Genomic DNA, 16,788 nt, shown 5'->3' on the forward strand with positions numbered 1-16,788 from the left:
GTCCTATGGACAAGTAGATATTTTAGTAAGTTTCACACCCCGCATTTAGTTTAGACCAGCGATGTTCCCATCTCAAACACTGCAGCAGAGTTTGGGGAGCATATGGGACTATCAGAGAGAATGGGAGTAAAAAGTGGTCCAACCAGGTTAAAGGGATGGAAGTCTGCACCTCGAGGAAATCAGAGTTACTGAACACTAGGTCAAGAGTGTGGCCTTTTTCAACGGTAGCCGCTTTTAACTAGTTACTTTAGCTGCAGAGAAGCAAAAGCTGATAGCAGATTCTTAGAGGCCACATTGTTAGTAGATTAAAATCTCCCAGTATAGTAAAAGTGGCCCTAATTAGGGCTAAATCAGCAACCAGATCTGGAAAAACCTGCAAAAAGTACGTGTAAAGAGCCCGGTGGCCTATACTATAGGGTACCCGAAAAGGTGAAAATGGGTGTAAGAGTCAACATAAATAGAAGACCCTCGAGGGGAGAGACAGTACCCTTTAAAGTGTCTGTAAAAGACCACAATCCCTGCCCCAACTTTCCCAGCTTGATCTGATCCTGCAATACAGTAGCCAGGAGGAAGAGCTTGAACCACATCAGCAGCAGAACTTTCATGTAACCAGGTCTCAGTAAGAAAGAGAACATCCGGAGCAGAGTCGCTTAATTAGGAGAAAATATCTAGTTTGTGCACGGTCAGGGGAGTGACAATTAACCAAAGACATGCATCAGGCTGTGACAGAGGGTTGACTTTCCTCCAATAGATTTGGATCAATACAGTAAGAGCAAGAGTTGGGTACAAAGACTTAAATATCTTGCAGTTGACTGATAGTGTAGCATACCTTATTTGAAGAGGGAGAGGCATAATCCCCGTCACTGGCTGGATGGGTGCAGGCGAGCATGATTTTGGCATGACTATGGCGTGCCGGTGGCGTGACTGCTGCACGTCTGCTTGGAGTCCTTCATTTATGGAATGCCAGCCGAAACACTAGTGCGCACCGCAGAAAAAATGGCGGCCAAAAATGTCCCAATCAATCCAAGTTGCTACTTAATAAACACTTCTCCCTTTCCCACTGTTCAAAAATCCACCCAATGTTAAGAAATGGTCAGCAAAACAGGATTTAAAATAAAATTGCACTTTGAGCAGAAATTTTCACCCCCAGTGTGGCACTTGTTCAATCGCGCATCCGTGCTGCGTCCTTCATCAATGGAAAGCCAGCTAGAACACAAGTGTGCACTGAAGGAAAAATGGCAGCCAAAAATGTCACAACCAATCCAAGTTCCAACATAATAAAAACTTCTCCTTCGCACTGTGCAAAAACCCACTGAATGTTAAGAATCATTCAGCAAAATAGTTTAAAAATAAAATCTCACTTTGAGTAGCAGTTTTCACCACCCGTGTGACACCTGTTTGGTGCAAACTAGTTACCTCAAGTAACTATAATTACCTCAAGAAGTTATAATTCGTGCTCCATAATTCGATAACTCGCCTCCACCATGCAGAGTTTCCTAATCAATACTTTACAAATTTTTTTAATTAAAAATGGTGCAGTAATATTATCAATGATGCCACAGAAGAGGTCATGAGTGATATAATATGTGAAGTAAATAAGCAGTGCATGACAATGGTGCAATGAAAATACCTGCTTTAAAAAAAAAAAAAAAATGTTTTTTACTCCGGATTTGTGGATTTCTTTTGGGCCCCAGGATGGTCCCTTAAGGACCCCACCCTCAGGCTTCGGAAGAGGGGGTGTCACATTATCCCTATCCTGCCCCACTCTGGCTGACTTCCCAGTCCTAAGATGCCTGCCACCACATCGTTGTTGATGTGGTTGCAGCCAATCAGATCTCAGCATGTGATCTGTCGGCTCCGTGGATCGTTTGCAGCGTGAAATATACAAAGTTTATGAACATTAATTGCTCAAAAACTACCAAACAGATTTACACCCAATCACAAATAGCACTTTTTCTGGACCAATATCTAGGTTTCTACTAGGTTTGGTGTAAATATGTTCAGTTTTTGAAATATTAAAAGAAAACCTAATTTGTATAAGGTGCAAAGGCTTGCAAATATTCCTCATCTCGTGCAGAGATCTGACTGGCTGCCAACACAAGTGTTGGCAGCCATTTTGAGACTCGGCTTGTCTCAAAACGGAACGTGAAAAAAAAACAGAAAAAAAGGGGGCAGGGTACATTTACCCTAAGCCCCTGGCCTCTGTGCAGGGGTCCCCCTGAACCCCCCGGAGGCTTAAAAGCATCTTTTTTAAATCGTGAGCAAACTGTAATTTAAGAAAAAAAAGCAGTCTGGTGCGTTTCTCTGTTATCTTGCCCTCAGGTGGGTCAGGTCCCAGAGACATTTTGGGGTAAAAAGGAGAGGATGCCCCGAACCAGGCTTTCGGGAGCCACCACCTCCACAGGGCTATGTTTTGAAGGTATGTGGGGGTGGGCACGAACCTCCCTGGGTCTATGTGGGGGCCCACCATGCAGCCCCCGCACCCCAGGGACCACCACCTCCCCAGGGCAAAATATAGATTTAGTAGGGGGTCCTTTGGACCCCCCTGCCCCAGGGACCACCACCTCCCCAGGGCAACATCTGATTAAAAAAAAAAAAAAAGGTTACGTCCAGGGGATCTCCCTGGTCTCCAGGGACTGCCACCTCCCTCGGGATTCAAATACATTTAAGAAGGGGACTGCCACATGCCTACGGCCAGATTGAAAACAAGGAGGTGGTTGCGCAGAGCCTTGTATGGCCCGAAGGACCGTCACCCGCCAGGGCCGGCTCCTGCTACCTGTCGAGATGCCCACCCTCAGGAGGTAGCTGTTTGCTTTTAGTTGGTGGGAGCAGACAGTCTCAAAATCTGGGAGCTGTCAAAATACTCCCACCTGATGAAATATTTTTAGTGATGGAACATTTGCACCGTTTTCCCATTAAAATCTTTGGGCTGAATGTCATATATATGTCTGGACAGTGCAGAGTATGGAGTCACCTGCAGCGTAGTGGTAAAGGTATCAGATCCTCACACAGAAGGTTAAGAGTTCCAGCCTAGGTTGGTCAGTTGTAATTTCTCAGCTTTAAATTCTTTTCAACTTCAAACATTTAAGGAACATATAGAAAGGGGATATCACTCTTAACTTGTCAAATAATTTTTTTTTCCCAATTTGTCATAACATTTCTGCTTGTAAGTGGCACAGGTTTGGGTGGTTATGTGGGGGGAGGGGACACCACAGTGCCTAGCAGAAGGCTAGGCCCTGCGGCCAACCTCCACTGTGCACGGTCGAAGACAGGTTCTAGGGATGTTAAAGTTAGGTTCTGAATTTACTCACAAAACCAGAGAAATTCAGCAGTTAGAGTTATTTCAAGTAACTGTAACTCGTGCTTTAAGGTAACTATAATTCGCACCCTTGCCATGCACTGCAAATTACCCCAGCGCTCATAACTACTTTTATAACATCATTAAAAATCTTAACTAAACTTTAGCAGTCAAACTATTGAAGAGAAAACTGTGCATAGTGGGGGCACAAGTTACAGTTACTGTAGGGAGCGAGTTATAGTTACTTGAAATAACTAACTATAACCGCTGAAATTCTATGGTTTTGTGCGAATAAATTCAGAACCTAACTATAACATCCCTGTAACCTTTGGGTTTTTAAGTGAACTATATGTATATATGTATGTATGTGTGTATATATATATATATACACATACATACATACATACACACACACACACACATACATACATATAGAAATATAGTATACATACATATATACATATAGTTCACTTAAAAACCCAAAGGTTACAGGGATGTTATAGTTAGGTTCTGAATTTATTCGCATTATATATATATATATATATATATATATATATATATATATATATATATATATATATATATATATACATACATATACATACATACATACACACATACACACACATACATACCCCCACTACAATTCTATGGTGTGGGCGTATGGCCCTCCTCCCCAGACCAATCTCAGCCCCATTCCTCAGGGCCTGGCCTCACCATATACTTCTTTTTTTTCGGGGGCCCTCCTAGTGTCTATCTCAACACGGGAACCCCATCCCCCAGGGCTGGCCATCTGTCCTGGGTGCCCCGAATGGCACCCAGTCTGCAATGGGAGTGCAGGGGGAAGCCTAAGGGCCCCCGCAGTCCGAGCTGATTCCCTGCCTCCTGCAGGAGGCGACATTGCTGTCACAGACAGGTAGTTGCTAAACATGCAGCTCCCTGTCTGTGAGAGCAATAGCTTCTTCTGTTTCCCTGCCCATATTTCTGCAGGCAGGGAAATGGAGAAAAACCTCTACTCCCAGCAAACAAGAGCTGTTTGACAGCTCTCAATTGCTGGAAGCGGAGTGTTTGCTCTGACTTGGTGGGAACTGTCAAAGCTCCCACCAAGTCAGAGCAAACAGATATGCCCCAGGTGTGGGCACCCCAGGACATAGCAGGTGCCGGGCCTGGGGGTGTGGCGGTCGTCAGGGCCATGTATGGGTCCTCGAGGGGGGGGGCACGGGCCCCCACTCCAATGTTGTATTTGCTCCAGGGAGGTGGTGGTCCCCGGGGCCCCGCAACCCTGCAATGGACCCCCTTCATTCTTTTCTTGCAGCCCCAGGGGGGTGGTGCCCCCTTAATTGTTAAAATTGCCCCGTGGAGGTGGCGGTCAGCGGGGCTGCAGGGGAGGGGGGGGAAATGCAGCCCCCACCTCTTAATTTTTTAAACTGACCTGAGAAGGTAGTGGTCCCATTGGCTTTGGGGGAGGGTCCCCTACTTATTTTACTAATTTTGCCCAGGGGAGATGATGGTCCATGGGGCACAAATAAGTCCTGGAGGGGGGCCTCATGCACCCCCCTCCTTTTTTTTTTTTTAACATGCACCTGGGACATACCTCACCCGGGGGCTTTACGAAAACAAGCGAGTGTGCGGAGGGGTCAGTGTCCCTACCCTGGCCCCTTTTCTTATTTTTTATCTTTTTGTCTGGGACTCGGCTGAAGCGGAGTCCCAAGATGGCTGCCAACACTTCCAAGTCAAAGTGTTGGCAGCTAATAAGATTTCAGCACACAATCGTAAGGGTTCACAGACCCATCACATTCTTATATATACAAAATTGAATTTTCTTTAATATCTAAACAAAACTACTAAATGTGTTTACAGCAAATAACAAGAAGGGTGCTTTTTGAACCAAGGGCTAGCTTTCTGCCAAATTTGGAGTAAATCCGTCCATGGGTTCAGCCGCTATTCCTGTTCAAAATCCCTATGAGAATTACCATTGTGAAAACACATTTTAGGACCCCCTTTTTCTCTGCTCCCCTTGAAGGAGCACCCAGAAACTTTCCAGACAGCAGCCAGCGTGAGCAGTGTATTTTTTGGGAATATTTTGTGAAAACTCGTCAACAGGCACCAAAGGTACAGGTGAGTAAAAAACGCTTCTTATATAGAAACTAGGTCCTAACTAAAATTACCTAGTGGTGACTGCCACTAGGTAATAAATAAATATATATCTGGGGTATAGCCCGACGCCCATGACATATTGTTTGGGAGTCTAGGACAACAAGTTTTCATGTTAATTTTGTCCTTGGGACAAGTAGGCCCAACCCCTTTGGCTGCCAATTTACTTGGAAGGGTGTAGGAGGAGAGCCGTCTGTTGAGATATTCTGGTCCGGTGTTGTGTAGTGCTTTGTGAGCATGGGTGAGGCGTTTGAAGGTGATTCTCTTGTTGACGGGGAGCCAGTGCAGGTCTCTCAGATTGCTTGTGATGTGGCAGTGGCAGGGGATGTCCAGGATGAGGCATGCGGAGGCGTTCTGGATGCATTGCAGCCTCTTTTGGAGTTTGGGTGTGGTTCCTGCGTAGAGGGCATTGCCGTAGTCCAGTTTGCAGATTACGAGGGCTTGGATGACTGTTCTTCTGGTTTCGGTGGGGATCCATTTGTAGATTTTTCGGAGCAGGCGGAGGGTGTTGAAGCAGGAGGAGGAGATGGCGTTGACTTGCTGGGTCATGGATAATGAGGCGTTCAAGATAAATACTAGGTTGCGTGCTTGGTAGGTGGGAGGCGGAGCGGATCAGAGAGTGGCAGGCCACCAGGAGTCATCCCATGCGGAGGGGGTGGAGCCGAAGAAGAGGGCTTCCATCTTCTCAGAATTGAGTTTGAGGCAGATGTTCTTCATCCATTCGGCGATGGCCTTCATTCCTTTGTTGAGGTTGGTCTTGGTGGAGTCCTTGGTGAGGGTGAGGATCAGCTGGGTGTTGTCGGCGTATGAAGTGATGTTGAGGTTGTGAGATCGGGTGATGTTAGCGAGCGGGGCCATGTAGATGTTGAAGAGGGTCGGGCTGAGGGACGAAACCTGGGGTACGCCGCAGATGATTTTGGTGGCTTCGGAGCGGAATGGGGGGAGGCGGACTCTCTGGGTTCTGCCGGTGAGTAAGGAGGTGACCCAGTCCAGGGCTCTGTCGCGGATTCCTGCATTGCTGAGGCGTGTGCGTAGGGTGTGGTGGCAGACGGTGTTGAACGCGGCTGAGAGTTCCAGGAGGATGAGGGCCATGGTTTCTCCGCTGTCCAGTATGGTTCTGATGTCATCGGTGGCGGCGAGGAGGGCAGTTTCAGTACTGTGGTTGCTGCGGAATCTAGATTGGGAAGGGTCCAGGATGCTGTTCTCGAGGAAGTGGGTTTGAACTTGTATTTATGATTCATTAACGCAAAGCCTTCAAAATTAGGGTGAGCACTCTAAATAAACATTGCAAGGTCAGACTGCACTACTGACAGAGGTTCCAGTGGGAAAAAAAAAAGAAAAAAAAAGTGTACACACACGTTTGAAAAGTTGAACAATATGAGGTTATGTATAACACTCCCGGAATGCTCTCTTATTAGATGCAAATGTTTGCAGAAGCTTGTAAGCAAGATTGAGGATTCTTTTCTTTCAAAATAAAATGTTCAGAATAAAATGCAAGTAGGAAAAAAAACGTTTTGCTAAATGACTGTGAAATTTTAGGTACTATTTCTTTGAAGCATTATTTAGCAAAATATGTTGATGCATGCTAGTATTTCTAAACAATATTCATAATGGGAAATCAGTTTATCTATTTTGAACAAGATTATGGAAACATGAACATAAACAAGCACTGGCAAAGCCAACCAATCCGACATTGGTTATCAGACTTTTGGTTTTGTTAATGCGTGTCTTGTTTTGGCATGGCTTTTGCAACACTTTATTGTTGTGGGAGCGGTCAGGCCCTCTCCATTGTAACACACTGACACAAAGCATAAACGTTTTTTGGTCTCCTAAAACATTTTTTGGTCTCTTGCCACAGTACTTTCTGGATCTGAACAAAACTACTTTGTGTGGGAATATGCTCCTTGTGGAAGAGCAGAATGCTGTCGCTCACAGTAAAGCCAGAGGATAGGTAGATAGAAAAATATAGCTTTAATAAAAGCAAAATGTCTTGGTTAACGCCTAATTAGGGGCCAATACTTAAAGAAAGTCACAAAAGTGCACCCATGGTATAAGTCTTTGAATTAGTGACTTTAATGAATTGACAAGAATTTACAGAAGTAAACCAGGAAATTGTACTCCTTGAACATATTTGTAAACTGTATTTTAGCATGAGAAAATAAGTAAGAGTAGATTTGCTCATGCAAAAATCTATTGAGCATTTACAAGTCCACTTTCCCTCCAACCAATTTTTCCAAACCCTTGAATAACTTCTACTTCTGCCCTTGTCAGGAGTACATTTCCAACCTTTCTCAGTATGGGAAAAGATTAGAGAAGAGCTTGTGAAAATCCGTTAAATATGCAAGTTAGTAGGTTTGCACAGAGTCAAAGGAATTCCAGCCCTGAAACTAATGCTTACTGCTTCCTCCAGCCCCAGTATGTAGATCTGATGGAAGGTGGCAAAATAAGGAAATTGGCTTGAAATTGCTAGTATTCAAACCCAAAAATAGTATTAGCTCTGGCACAAAGAAAGAGGCTATTATCAGAGCTCTTACACAATAAGGTTGGTGTCATAATATGTCACCACACTACATGGAACCAAAGGAACAAGTAGATTTTTTTTTTACAGGACAACTAGATTTAAGAAGCAATCCCATGGACAAGTAGATATTTTATTAAATTCCATATGATATAATATATATATATATATATATATATATATATATTCACACACACACAAACGCACACACACACACACACAATTTAAGGTACAGAGTTATTTAAGGGCAACTGGAGGGGTACAGAGCTATCTTGCCATATCTTAGTGCAAGGGTTACATTAGAGCTATTTCAAAAATTGCAAGAGGAACTACAGAAGTGGTACTAGGAGGTTCAGAGATTGACAACAATTACGAAAATACTATGAACTGATTTAAATGCAGTGTTTGAAATTGTAGTTCCTACTGATTTGTGGTACGAGTGTAAGGTTGAAGCTGCCTGGCTAACTGAGGGACTAGTTAGCATTACACCTAATAATGCCCCTTCTGAAGTGGTTGTTGACAAAAATAAGAAAGTTATATAACATTTGAAAAAGAAGGTGCCAGAGAAAGAAATGAATCAGTCAAAGATTCTGAGGTCTACACAAGAGCCAAAGGAATCAGTGCATGCTTATTATGAAAGGCTCATGCAGATTTTCTAAGAAACGCAGTTGAGTTTAAGATCCTGAGAAGAAAGATGCAAGTGGTTTCGGGTCTGCCAATGTAATGAGTTTGCATTCTGAACTCAGTTCTCTAATTCAACAAAGTGTGTTGTGCTGGCAGGCCAAGGGGAATAGACAAAATCCTAAAGAATGTCAAGCACAGTAGTGCTTTGTTTTATATGAAGCAGAAAACAATCAAAGAGAAGCTGATGGGTGCTCAAACAAAACAGTTTCAGAGAAATGACAGGAATCAGTTAATGGGTTCTGATTTGGGGTTTGTGCAGTCTGATAATGCTGGAATTAATGTGATATCTTCAATGCAAGGGATGAAGATCGGAAATGAGATGGTGCAGAAGCAAGGTCATGGAAGAGGAGTTGTGAATAATTCCAGAAAGAATGCAAATATTAAAAAGGAGTACTGCTTGTCATTTCTGCAGTATAATTGGGCACTGGAAACGGGAATGTCGATAGAATCCAGATAGAATCCAAAATGATTTTGTTCACTAAATGCAGTAAAATGGGAATCAGGTGCAGATTCTATGTTAAACCTCGCATCCTTGGCGTAGTTCCCCCCCAACATTTTGCTTTCAACCCTCCTGTTTTGTACACTTGGTTTTTGCTGGCTTTAGGACTCTGTAAACTTTATCACTGCTAACCAGTGCTATAGTGTTTGTGCTCTCTCCTTTAAACATGGTAGAATTGCCTTACATCCAATTGGCCTATTTAATTTACATCATAAGTCCCTAGTAAGTGATACTACATGTGCCCAGGGCCTGTAAATTAAATGCTACTAGTAGGCCTGCAGCATTGATTGTGCAACCCATTTAAGTAGCGTTTAAAAACGTCTCAGGCCTGCCACTGCAACCTATATGTCTAGTTTTTGATCGGTCATATGTCGACCTGGCAAAATAAACCACTTGCCAGGCCCAAACCTTCCTTTTTAATATGTTACCCCCTATAGTAGGCCCTGAACAGACCAGAGGGCAGGATGAGCTGCATTTAAAAAGTAGGACCTTTACTTAAGTTTTACATGTCCTGGCAGTGAAAACCTTTAAATTAGTTGTTCACTTCTTCTAGGCCTACCTCTCCCTTAGGATAATATGGGAGTTACCTTATTACATTTAATAAGTTGTAACGTCCAACACGGAGCAGGTATAGAGGTTGAGTTTGCTGTCTGATGAATTGAAATTAAAAGCCCTTTTTAATGGTAAAGTTGGATTTTTAAACACAACATGCCACTTTTGGAAAGTTGGCATTTTCTTGTCCTAACCATTTCGTGCCTGCAGTCTGTTCCCCAGTCACATGACTAGGTGTAGCTGGCAGTTGGTTTTCTTTGTACTGATCCAAGACCGTAAGACAAAGGGAAGATAGGTGTTGGCAGGATGGGCCACTATGAGTTAAAGAGAAGGAGCTATCACCTATCACACTTGCACATCACAAAGGCTCTGCCTAAGCACTCTCATAAATGGTCTGTTACTAGTCTTTTGTGGAAACAGTTCACAGTGAATCAAGTTACTGAAGGTGAGCAAAATTTAAGCTCATCAGTGAGTGAGGAATATTCAACAGTATTCAAAAGTGAAAATTCAAGAGTTGAAACCACAAAGACACTAAAGAAAACCTGTAAGGGAAAGCGATGTCAGAAAGAAAGACTTAAGCCAATCAAGAAGTGCCTGAGGCGATTGAAATTGGTTCAGAGAATAGTGAAAATGAATCACAAGCTGCTAAAAGACCAGCAAGAAAATGAATCCCAAACAGAACGTATGCTTCACCTGAATGGGCATTTCTAGCAGCTGTTTCTGAAGAAGAATAGGAGTCAGATCCAGAAACTCACAGTCCACTAAACTGTTGTCAAAACATCTTTGAAAGCGGTACAGGAGAAGAAAAACTGTTCATAAGAGACTTCGGGGGTCATTATGAGAAACACATTATGAGAAAGGCGGGTTGGCTGCAGCTAACCGCCAGTTCTCCACTCATACCGCCATGGCGGTATGAGCCGCCGGGCTGGAGATGTCTATCTCCAGCCCGGCGGCCGGCATAGTACCGCATTAGGAGCTTGCCTGCTACCCTGGTTAGCAACGCCACAAAAAACATGGCGGTAGGGCCTACCGGTGACAGGGAACTCCTTCCCTGTCACCAGTAGGCTGCTCCCCCACCCCCCAACACTCACCTGACCCCCTCATCCAAACTCCACCCCCCCTCCGAGCCTCACATTCACCCACCACCCCCATACATGCACACACCCGCACCACGCATACACCCAATCACTCACACTGGCATACACGCATTCATACACGCATACTTCCAGACATGCTCGCACACATTCTTACACACAATCACACTAACATGCAGACACGCACTCACTTCACCATTCTTACACGCATTCACACGCATACAACCACGCAAATAACACAACACACACAAACGCATTCACCCACGCACTCGCACATTCATGCACACACACACACAACACCCCCGCCCTCCTACCTCCCTCCCCTGTCGGAAGCCCGACTTACCTTGTTCGGAAAGGTCTTCCGTCAGGGAACGGGAAGGGGCGCTGCTACCGCCAGCAGCGCCTGCCAGGCTGTATTACTGGACATAATATGGCTGGCGGCGTTCTACTGGCATGAGGGTGCTAGTGGTAGCAGTGCCAGCTTACCACCATCCACCACCATGAGCAAAGCCCGATTTCTGCCCTTATTGTGGCGGAAATCAGGCAGTGATCATAATATGGCAGACGAATGGTAGCCGTGGTGATGGTATGTTGGAGGCCGTCACTTCGGCGGTTGGTGGTTTTTACCGCCATAGTTATAATGAGGGCCTTTGTAAATTAGTTTATACTATGAAAGAATATTAAGAAAATCTAGACAAAGAAGAAAAATATCTTTATGAGAATGTAGACTGAATGAACTGAACAAGATAACTGGAAAAAAAAAAAACTTTTTTGAAGGCTATTTTGATTATTACTTTCAAAGAAAAAGAAGAAAAGAAGAAAATATTTATTATTGTTTTACAGAAATTGTTTGATAACCTTCGGAGTTTCACGTTCCTTTTAGTTTTTGATCTCAATTGAAAAAGGCATAGAACAAATGCTGCAAACTTCTTGGTCTAATCACCGATAGCTTTAATAATAACGCTAATACTTAGTTGGCTTGTTGTGTGTTTTTTCACGCCATTTGGAAATCATTAATACATATACATGTTCTTCAATACCATCTATACGGAAGGGCTCATTTTATATATTCGGGTTGTGTTCAACAACAGGGTCTTGCGTAATTCGGCTAGTCATTGTACTAATCATCCACCTGTGCCTGCCATTAACGCTTCCCATCCAGTCTCATGTCCTGTTTCTACCCGCGCACTTGGTATCCCCATTCAAACCGTAAATCATCTAAACAACAAGATAGCTAAAAGGTAACTACTAAAAGCAAACAGCGCACAGGTGGAATAAGTGGTGGCATGTGAGATCCATTCTGGCTATTACTTCTAGGTCGCTCTACTGTTGGGGTCAGCTTAGGCGTCCTCCTGTCCCTTCCTCGTTGTACGTTGTCCCCTGTTCCGACAGGTACCCTCCAGGTCTCAATTAGAGTCATACCTTCCTGTCCAGAGGGGTGCCAAGATCTCCCTTCCCTCTTCAGTGTTCACCCTTCTCTGCCAATTAATACATCTCTGCTCGTGGCCCCCCCGTGTTCATGCCCGTCCTTCCGCCCCCTCCCCTCCTCCTTCATCCCCCTCACAAGTCTCCCCTCCCGGGATCCCATTGTCCCTGTACTCCGGCGCCCTCTCCTATCCTCGTCTCAGGTCCTCCCAGGCCTCCATTATTTCCTTCCACAACGGGCCAAATGTTTGGTCCTAACCCCTCGTGCCTCCTCTCTTTGCAGCGCTTGAAGTTCGGCTTGGGCCCATACCTAGACATCAGTTTTCCAGTCCTCCAATTTCAGTCCCGCCTGGGACTTCCAGGTCATTGCTATTCTGCGCCTAAGCAAGACCATTGCAAGATCCAAAAACCTACTACCCACTCTCTTAGATGCAGGTCTCTTGTGCAGTACCACCAAGCACAGGAGAGGGCTCATATGTAGCCGAGTACAGAGGGTCTCTCCCAGTTCCTCCAATACTCTCGTCCATCCCCCCTGTATGCTGGGGCAGTCCCAAACTATATGGTGAAAGTCCGGGTCCACCACCTGACATCTGGGGCAATCCCTGGGCTCCACCCCCATAGATCACTCTACATCTGTGTAGGGTGAGGTATGTTCTGTGGATATAGTTGTATTGGATGTATTTGAGCTGTGTGTTTCTGGATACTGTCCGTGGATATGCCAATACTCTTTGCCACTCTGTATCCGTTAATTCTCTACCCCCTGCCTCCTCCCACTTCGCTCTCAGGGTCTGTAAGGGCTTCAGTGTAGTATCAATGGAAGCCTTGCAAAGTTTAGTGACCCGACTGTCCTCCCCCGTCAATAGTAGATGCAATAAGGCATGGGTCTCCGGTTCCGCATTTACTGTGGGCCATAATCGTAACGTCATACTTGATAATAGCAGGGTTATAAATGCACATGTGAGTAATTTAACTAATATCTTTTGTGCGCCATCTTTTGTGAAGCCCAGGCCAAGCAGTAGATTCCTGGTTTAGTGAGATTGGAAAGCATTTTAGTAAGGTTGGTGAGTGGTTTGATAGTCTGGGAGATTGTGCACTAACACTAATCCCAACCCCTCTAACAATTGCAATGATCTGTGAAATTGTCTTGTTTCTCTAGTTTAAATTCTCTGAGTGCTTGTTGCTAAAATGTAGGTGTAAGGGAAAAGGAAAATCGTCAAAGAGGAAAAGAAAAGAGTTTGAGATAAAGGATGCCAAGCATTGAGTTTACAACCAGCTAAAACTGATGGAAGAATCAATTTGAAAGAAGCAGAAAGTGATGTAGTATTAGAAGTGCTGATTAGTTTAATTATATTAATAGTGTGTTTTAGTGGTTATAAAATAATTAGAGGGAGGATGCTGATAATTTTTGCTTACATTTTTGCTCATCATTAACAGCGTGCAGAATGTATTTTCAAAGTTGATTACACATTTGCACACTGATATGGTACTGTTGGTTTTGAAACAAATTCTCTATGTTGTGTAGAAGTGCATTTTCCTACCATTTGCTAATGAATCCTCAATGTGTACATGAATGCCAATTTGTCCAAAATGGAAGTCACCATTTTCTCTTAAGTATTTCTTACCAACCATACCCACCTCATAGCCTGTAGGTTCTGCAGCATGAAGACAAGTAGATTGCTATTTGTTTATTTCCATTGTTATTGTTGATGTTGCCTTTGACGAACTTTCCTCTACGCAATCATAAAATGACAACTGATTCTTAAAGGTCTTTCCACTAGATCACTGTGCTTTATTCATTCATACAATGCACTTTTGTTATTTTATTTTATTTGTTTAATTTGTTCTATCATCTCTGGAAGACATTAACAAAGAAGGGACAGAATACGTATTCATATAGAGGGATAGTGCTTGGGTGTTAAGGCAATATGTTGCTTTTTTTTTTTTTGCTGATTAAATTATCACACCACTGTGATTATGCAGTTTTGTTGATTTCATAAGCAAAAATAATGTTTAAAACCCCTAGATTTTAGGGATGAGCAAGAGATTTCCGTGAAGACTTTCCTATACTACTAGAGATGCGGTCCGTTCCTTGCCCACTTGCGACTTGGACTAATTTCAGATTTTGTATTTCTTTGCATTGCCCTATTCACCAACAGCCTTTATGGCATTGCTTCTGTATTGCCTTATTTTTTAACTTTGTAATACAACTCTTTAACTATTCAACTGATTTAGAACTTAGTTAGTGAGAGGGCCCATTCAATTTATTGTCTGTAGTTCTGATATTTTGATGCATTGAGAGGTAACTTAAAAGGGTCACACAGTGCCTCACGAAATTGAGGTTTAAAACTGTCCAGATCCAGAGAGTTGTGGGCATTCAGACTAGGGTGAATTTAGAGAGGTCAAAAACTTTGGAATACCCAGCACCAACACTCCTGAAGCCTCATGCCATCTAAGCTCAAAGGCCATTTCAAGAGCCCCTAGGGACTGTGCTTTGCAGGCCCCTCAGAAGCCATTCACTCTGCTCTTTGTAGTCCCATCCTTTAGTCCCCATCAAGCTTACTAATCGAGGTGCTCCTAAGACCCTTTCCTTATCAGTCCCATGGTGTTGAAATCCCTACCTCACAGACTCCTTAGGCTCATCCATGTATATTTAATGCACTTTAAGCCGCCTAGTCCTGTACTCTACGTTTCTCTGAGAAGCACATTTCTAGGTTTCTAGAGCTAATCAATCAATCTTCCTGTGTTTATCAATCACCTCTCAACCTATGCTCTTCAGCGTCTTATCTCCTATTCCCTCATTTCTCTTAACTCTTTGTATTTCTGCAATAACCCTTTTTATTTTTGAGTTCCCTTAAATATTCCTGTATCCTGCCCGCAACCCTTTCACGAACTTCATCAGCCTCTAATTACTGTCAACTCTCCAGTCCCCTCGATTCTTGATTTCCTCTGGTCGAATCAACCCTCTGTGGTGTTCCTCTCCTCTTCTCTTCTCTCTTACCTCAGACCACTCTCTTCTTCCTGCCACTGACAAACGTTGCAGGTTATTTCCAGGGTTTGATGAATGATAGACTGCCTCCCCAGTGTCCCGATTCCATTTCTCTGCCATTCCTCTACCTGCACCTAAAGTCACAAGACTGTCACACTCACTTATCAAAAGATAACCCTCTGCTTGTCATAATGGCCTAAAAATTTTGCACACTCAATGTGAAAATACAGAAAGTCAAAGTCAATGGTGGCAAATATATGACAGCCGACATTTGCATTACAATTAAATACAAATAAATTACTGTATTACATTTTTTAGACTCACCTCGTCACCTGGTTTGAAACAGCCAACATCTAATCCACATTCCATGATCACACCAGAGAGATCACGTCCCAGAACCAGAGGAAATTCACTATTTTTGTCTGACATGCTGAGTGGATCGCGTGTCATCTTCAAAGAAGTTGCTCCATAGCCACCTAAAATCGTAGACGTCATTGTACATGTCAGACAAGAGAAAGGCTTTAATATGGATTTTATTTACTTAAGAAAAACTCGAAATAATAGATTATGATCACATGAATATATTTTTTTTAAAACAAACGGTATGCTCATGAAAAAAAAAAAAGTTTCCATTGCCACTCCGGACAAATCTAATGAGATTCACTCTGAATGCCCGTTCACCAATTGGTCCTTCAGCCCAGTATGCCTGAGCTGCAGCGGCCTAAGTACTGAAGTCAGTGTTCTTTCCATACTGATCCTTGTCAATTATGGGTCCAATTCTAAAGTACTTAAAATAATACAAGTTAGGTACTTGTGTGCTTTAACACTTCAAAGCTTTAACCAGTGTTGCAGAAAGAAAGCAAGTAGGACACAATGTTTGACAAAAAGGTATTGTGCAAAACTCATCTAATACATTACATGTTGATACAGAATACTATGCTGATGTAACCAGGCAATAACACAATCATGCAGCTGTAGATTGAGAAATCTATAAACGCTATTTTAGATACAATGGAGCTGTTTGTATGAGGTTTTGTCACTGAATGTAGAGGGTTTAATAAGAAGGCAAGAAATCCCAATAACTCTGCACCTAGCCTGCTCTACATTTTAAATTCATAGCTATCTTTGCTACTTATCGCTCAATGGCATGTTATGTTATGGTATCAAACTGCAACTCAAGAAATAAGACTGCGGTATAAATCACTGCTCACAAACAAATCCAGTAGGGTCACGGGATTCATCTTCATATTCTTATACTCAACATCAACTTAAAATATTTTGATATGATACAAGTAACATTTTTCAGACAGCTGCATACCATGCTCACCCAATAAGAATGTGTAATTTAGAGTACAGTGTATAGTGTTTGATAAATCCAGCAGTTTTGCAGTTGTAAAGTCTACAGTTCACAAAACCATAGGCTTTGCAGATGCAAAAATAAAAGCTGCAATATATATGTACTTTGTACACACAGAATACACTTTGCGACGCATACAGCTGGCAAAGCAAAAGAGGTTGTATCCAATGTACCAATGGTTTGTGACGCAATTGAAGTTGCAAAACATTCATCAGTAACTG

General features: G+C 43.1%; 1 protein-coding gene across 1 annotated transcript in view; it reads right to left on the reverse strand.

Annotated features, from left to right (window-relative positions):
* Positions 1 to 16,788, reverse strand: part of RTN4IP1 (reticulon 4 interacting protein 1) — a 229,342-nt gene that overhangs the window by 182,262 nt on the left and 30,292 nt on the right. Inside the window, exon 2 of the mRNA XM_069235436.1 lies at positions 15,535 to 15,686. Within this exon, the coding sequence (XP_069091537.1) occupies positions 15,535 to 15,686 (152 nt within the window). The remainder of the gene's footprint in view (positions 1 to 15,534; positions 15,687 to 16,788) is intronic.

This window comes from Pleurodeles waltl, chromosome 5, assembly GCF_031143425.1.
Source record: "Pleurodeles waltl isolate 20211129_DDA chromosome 5, aPleWal1.hap1.20221129, whole genome shotgun sequence".
NCBI lineage: Eukaryota > Metazoa > Chordata > Amphibia > Caudata > Salamandridae > Pleurodeles > Pleurodeles waltl.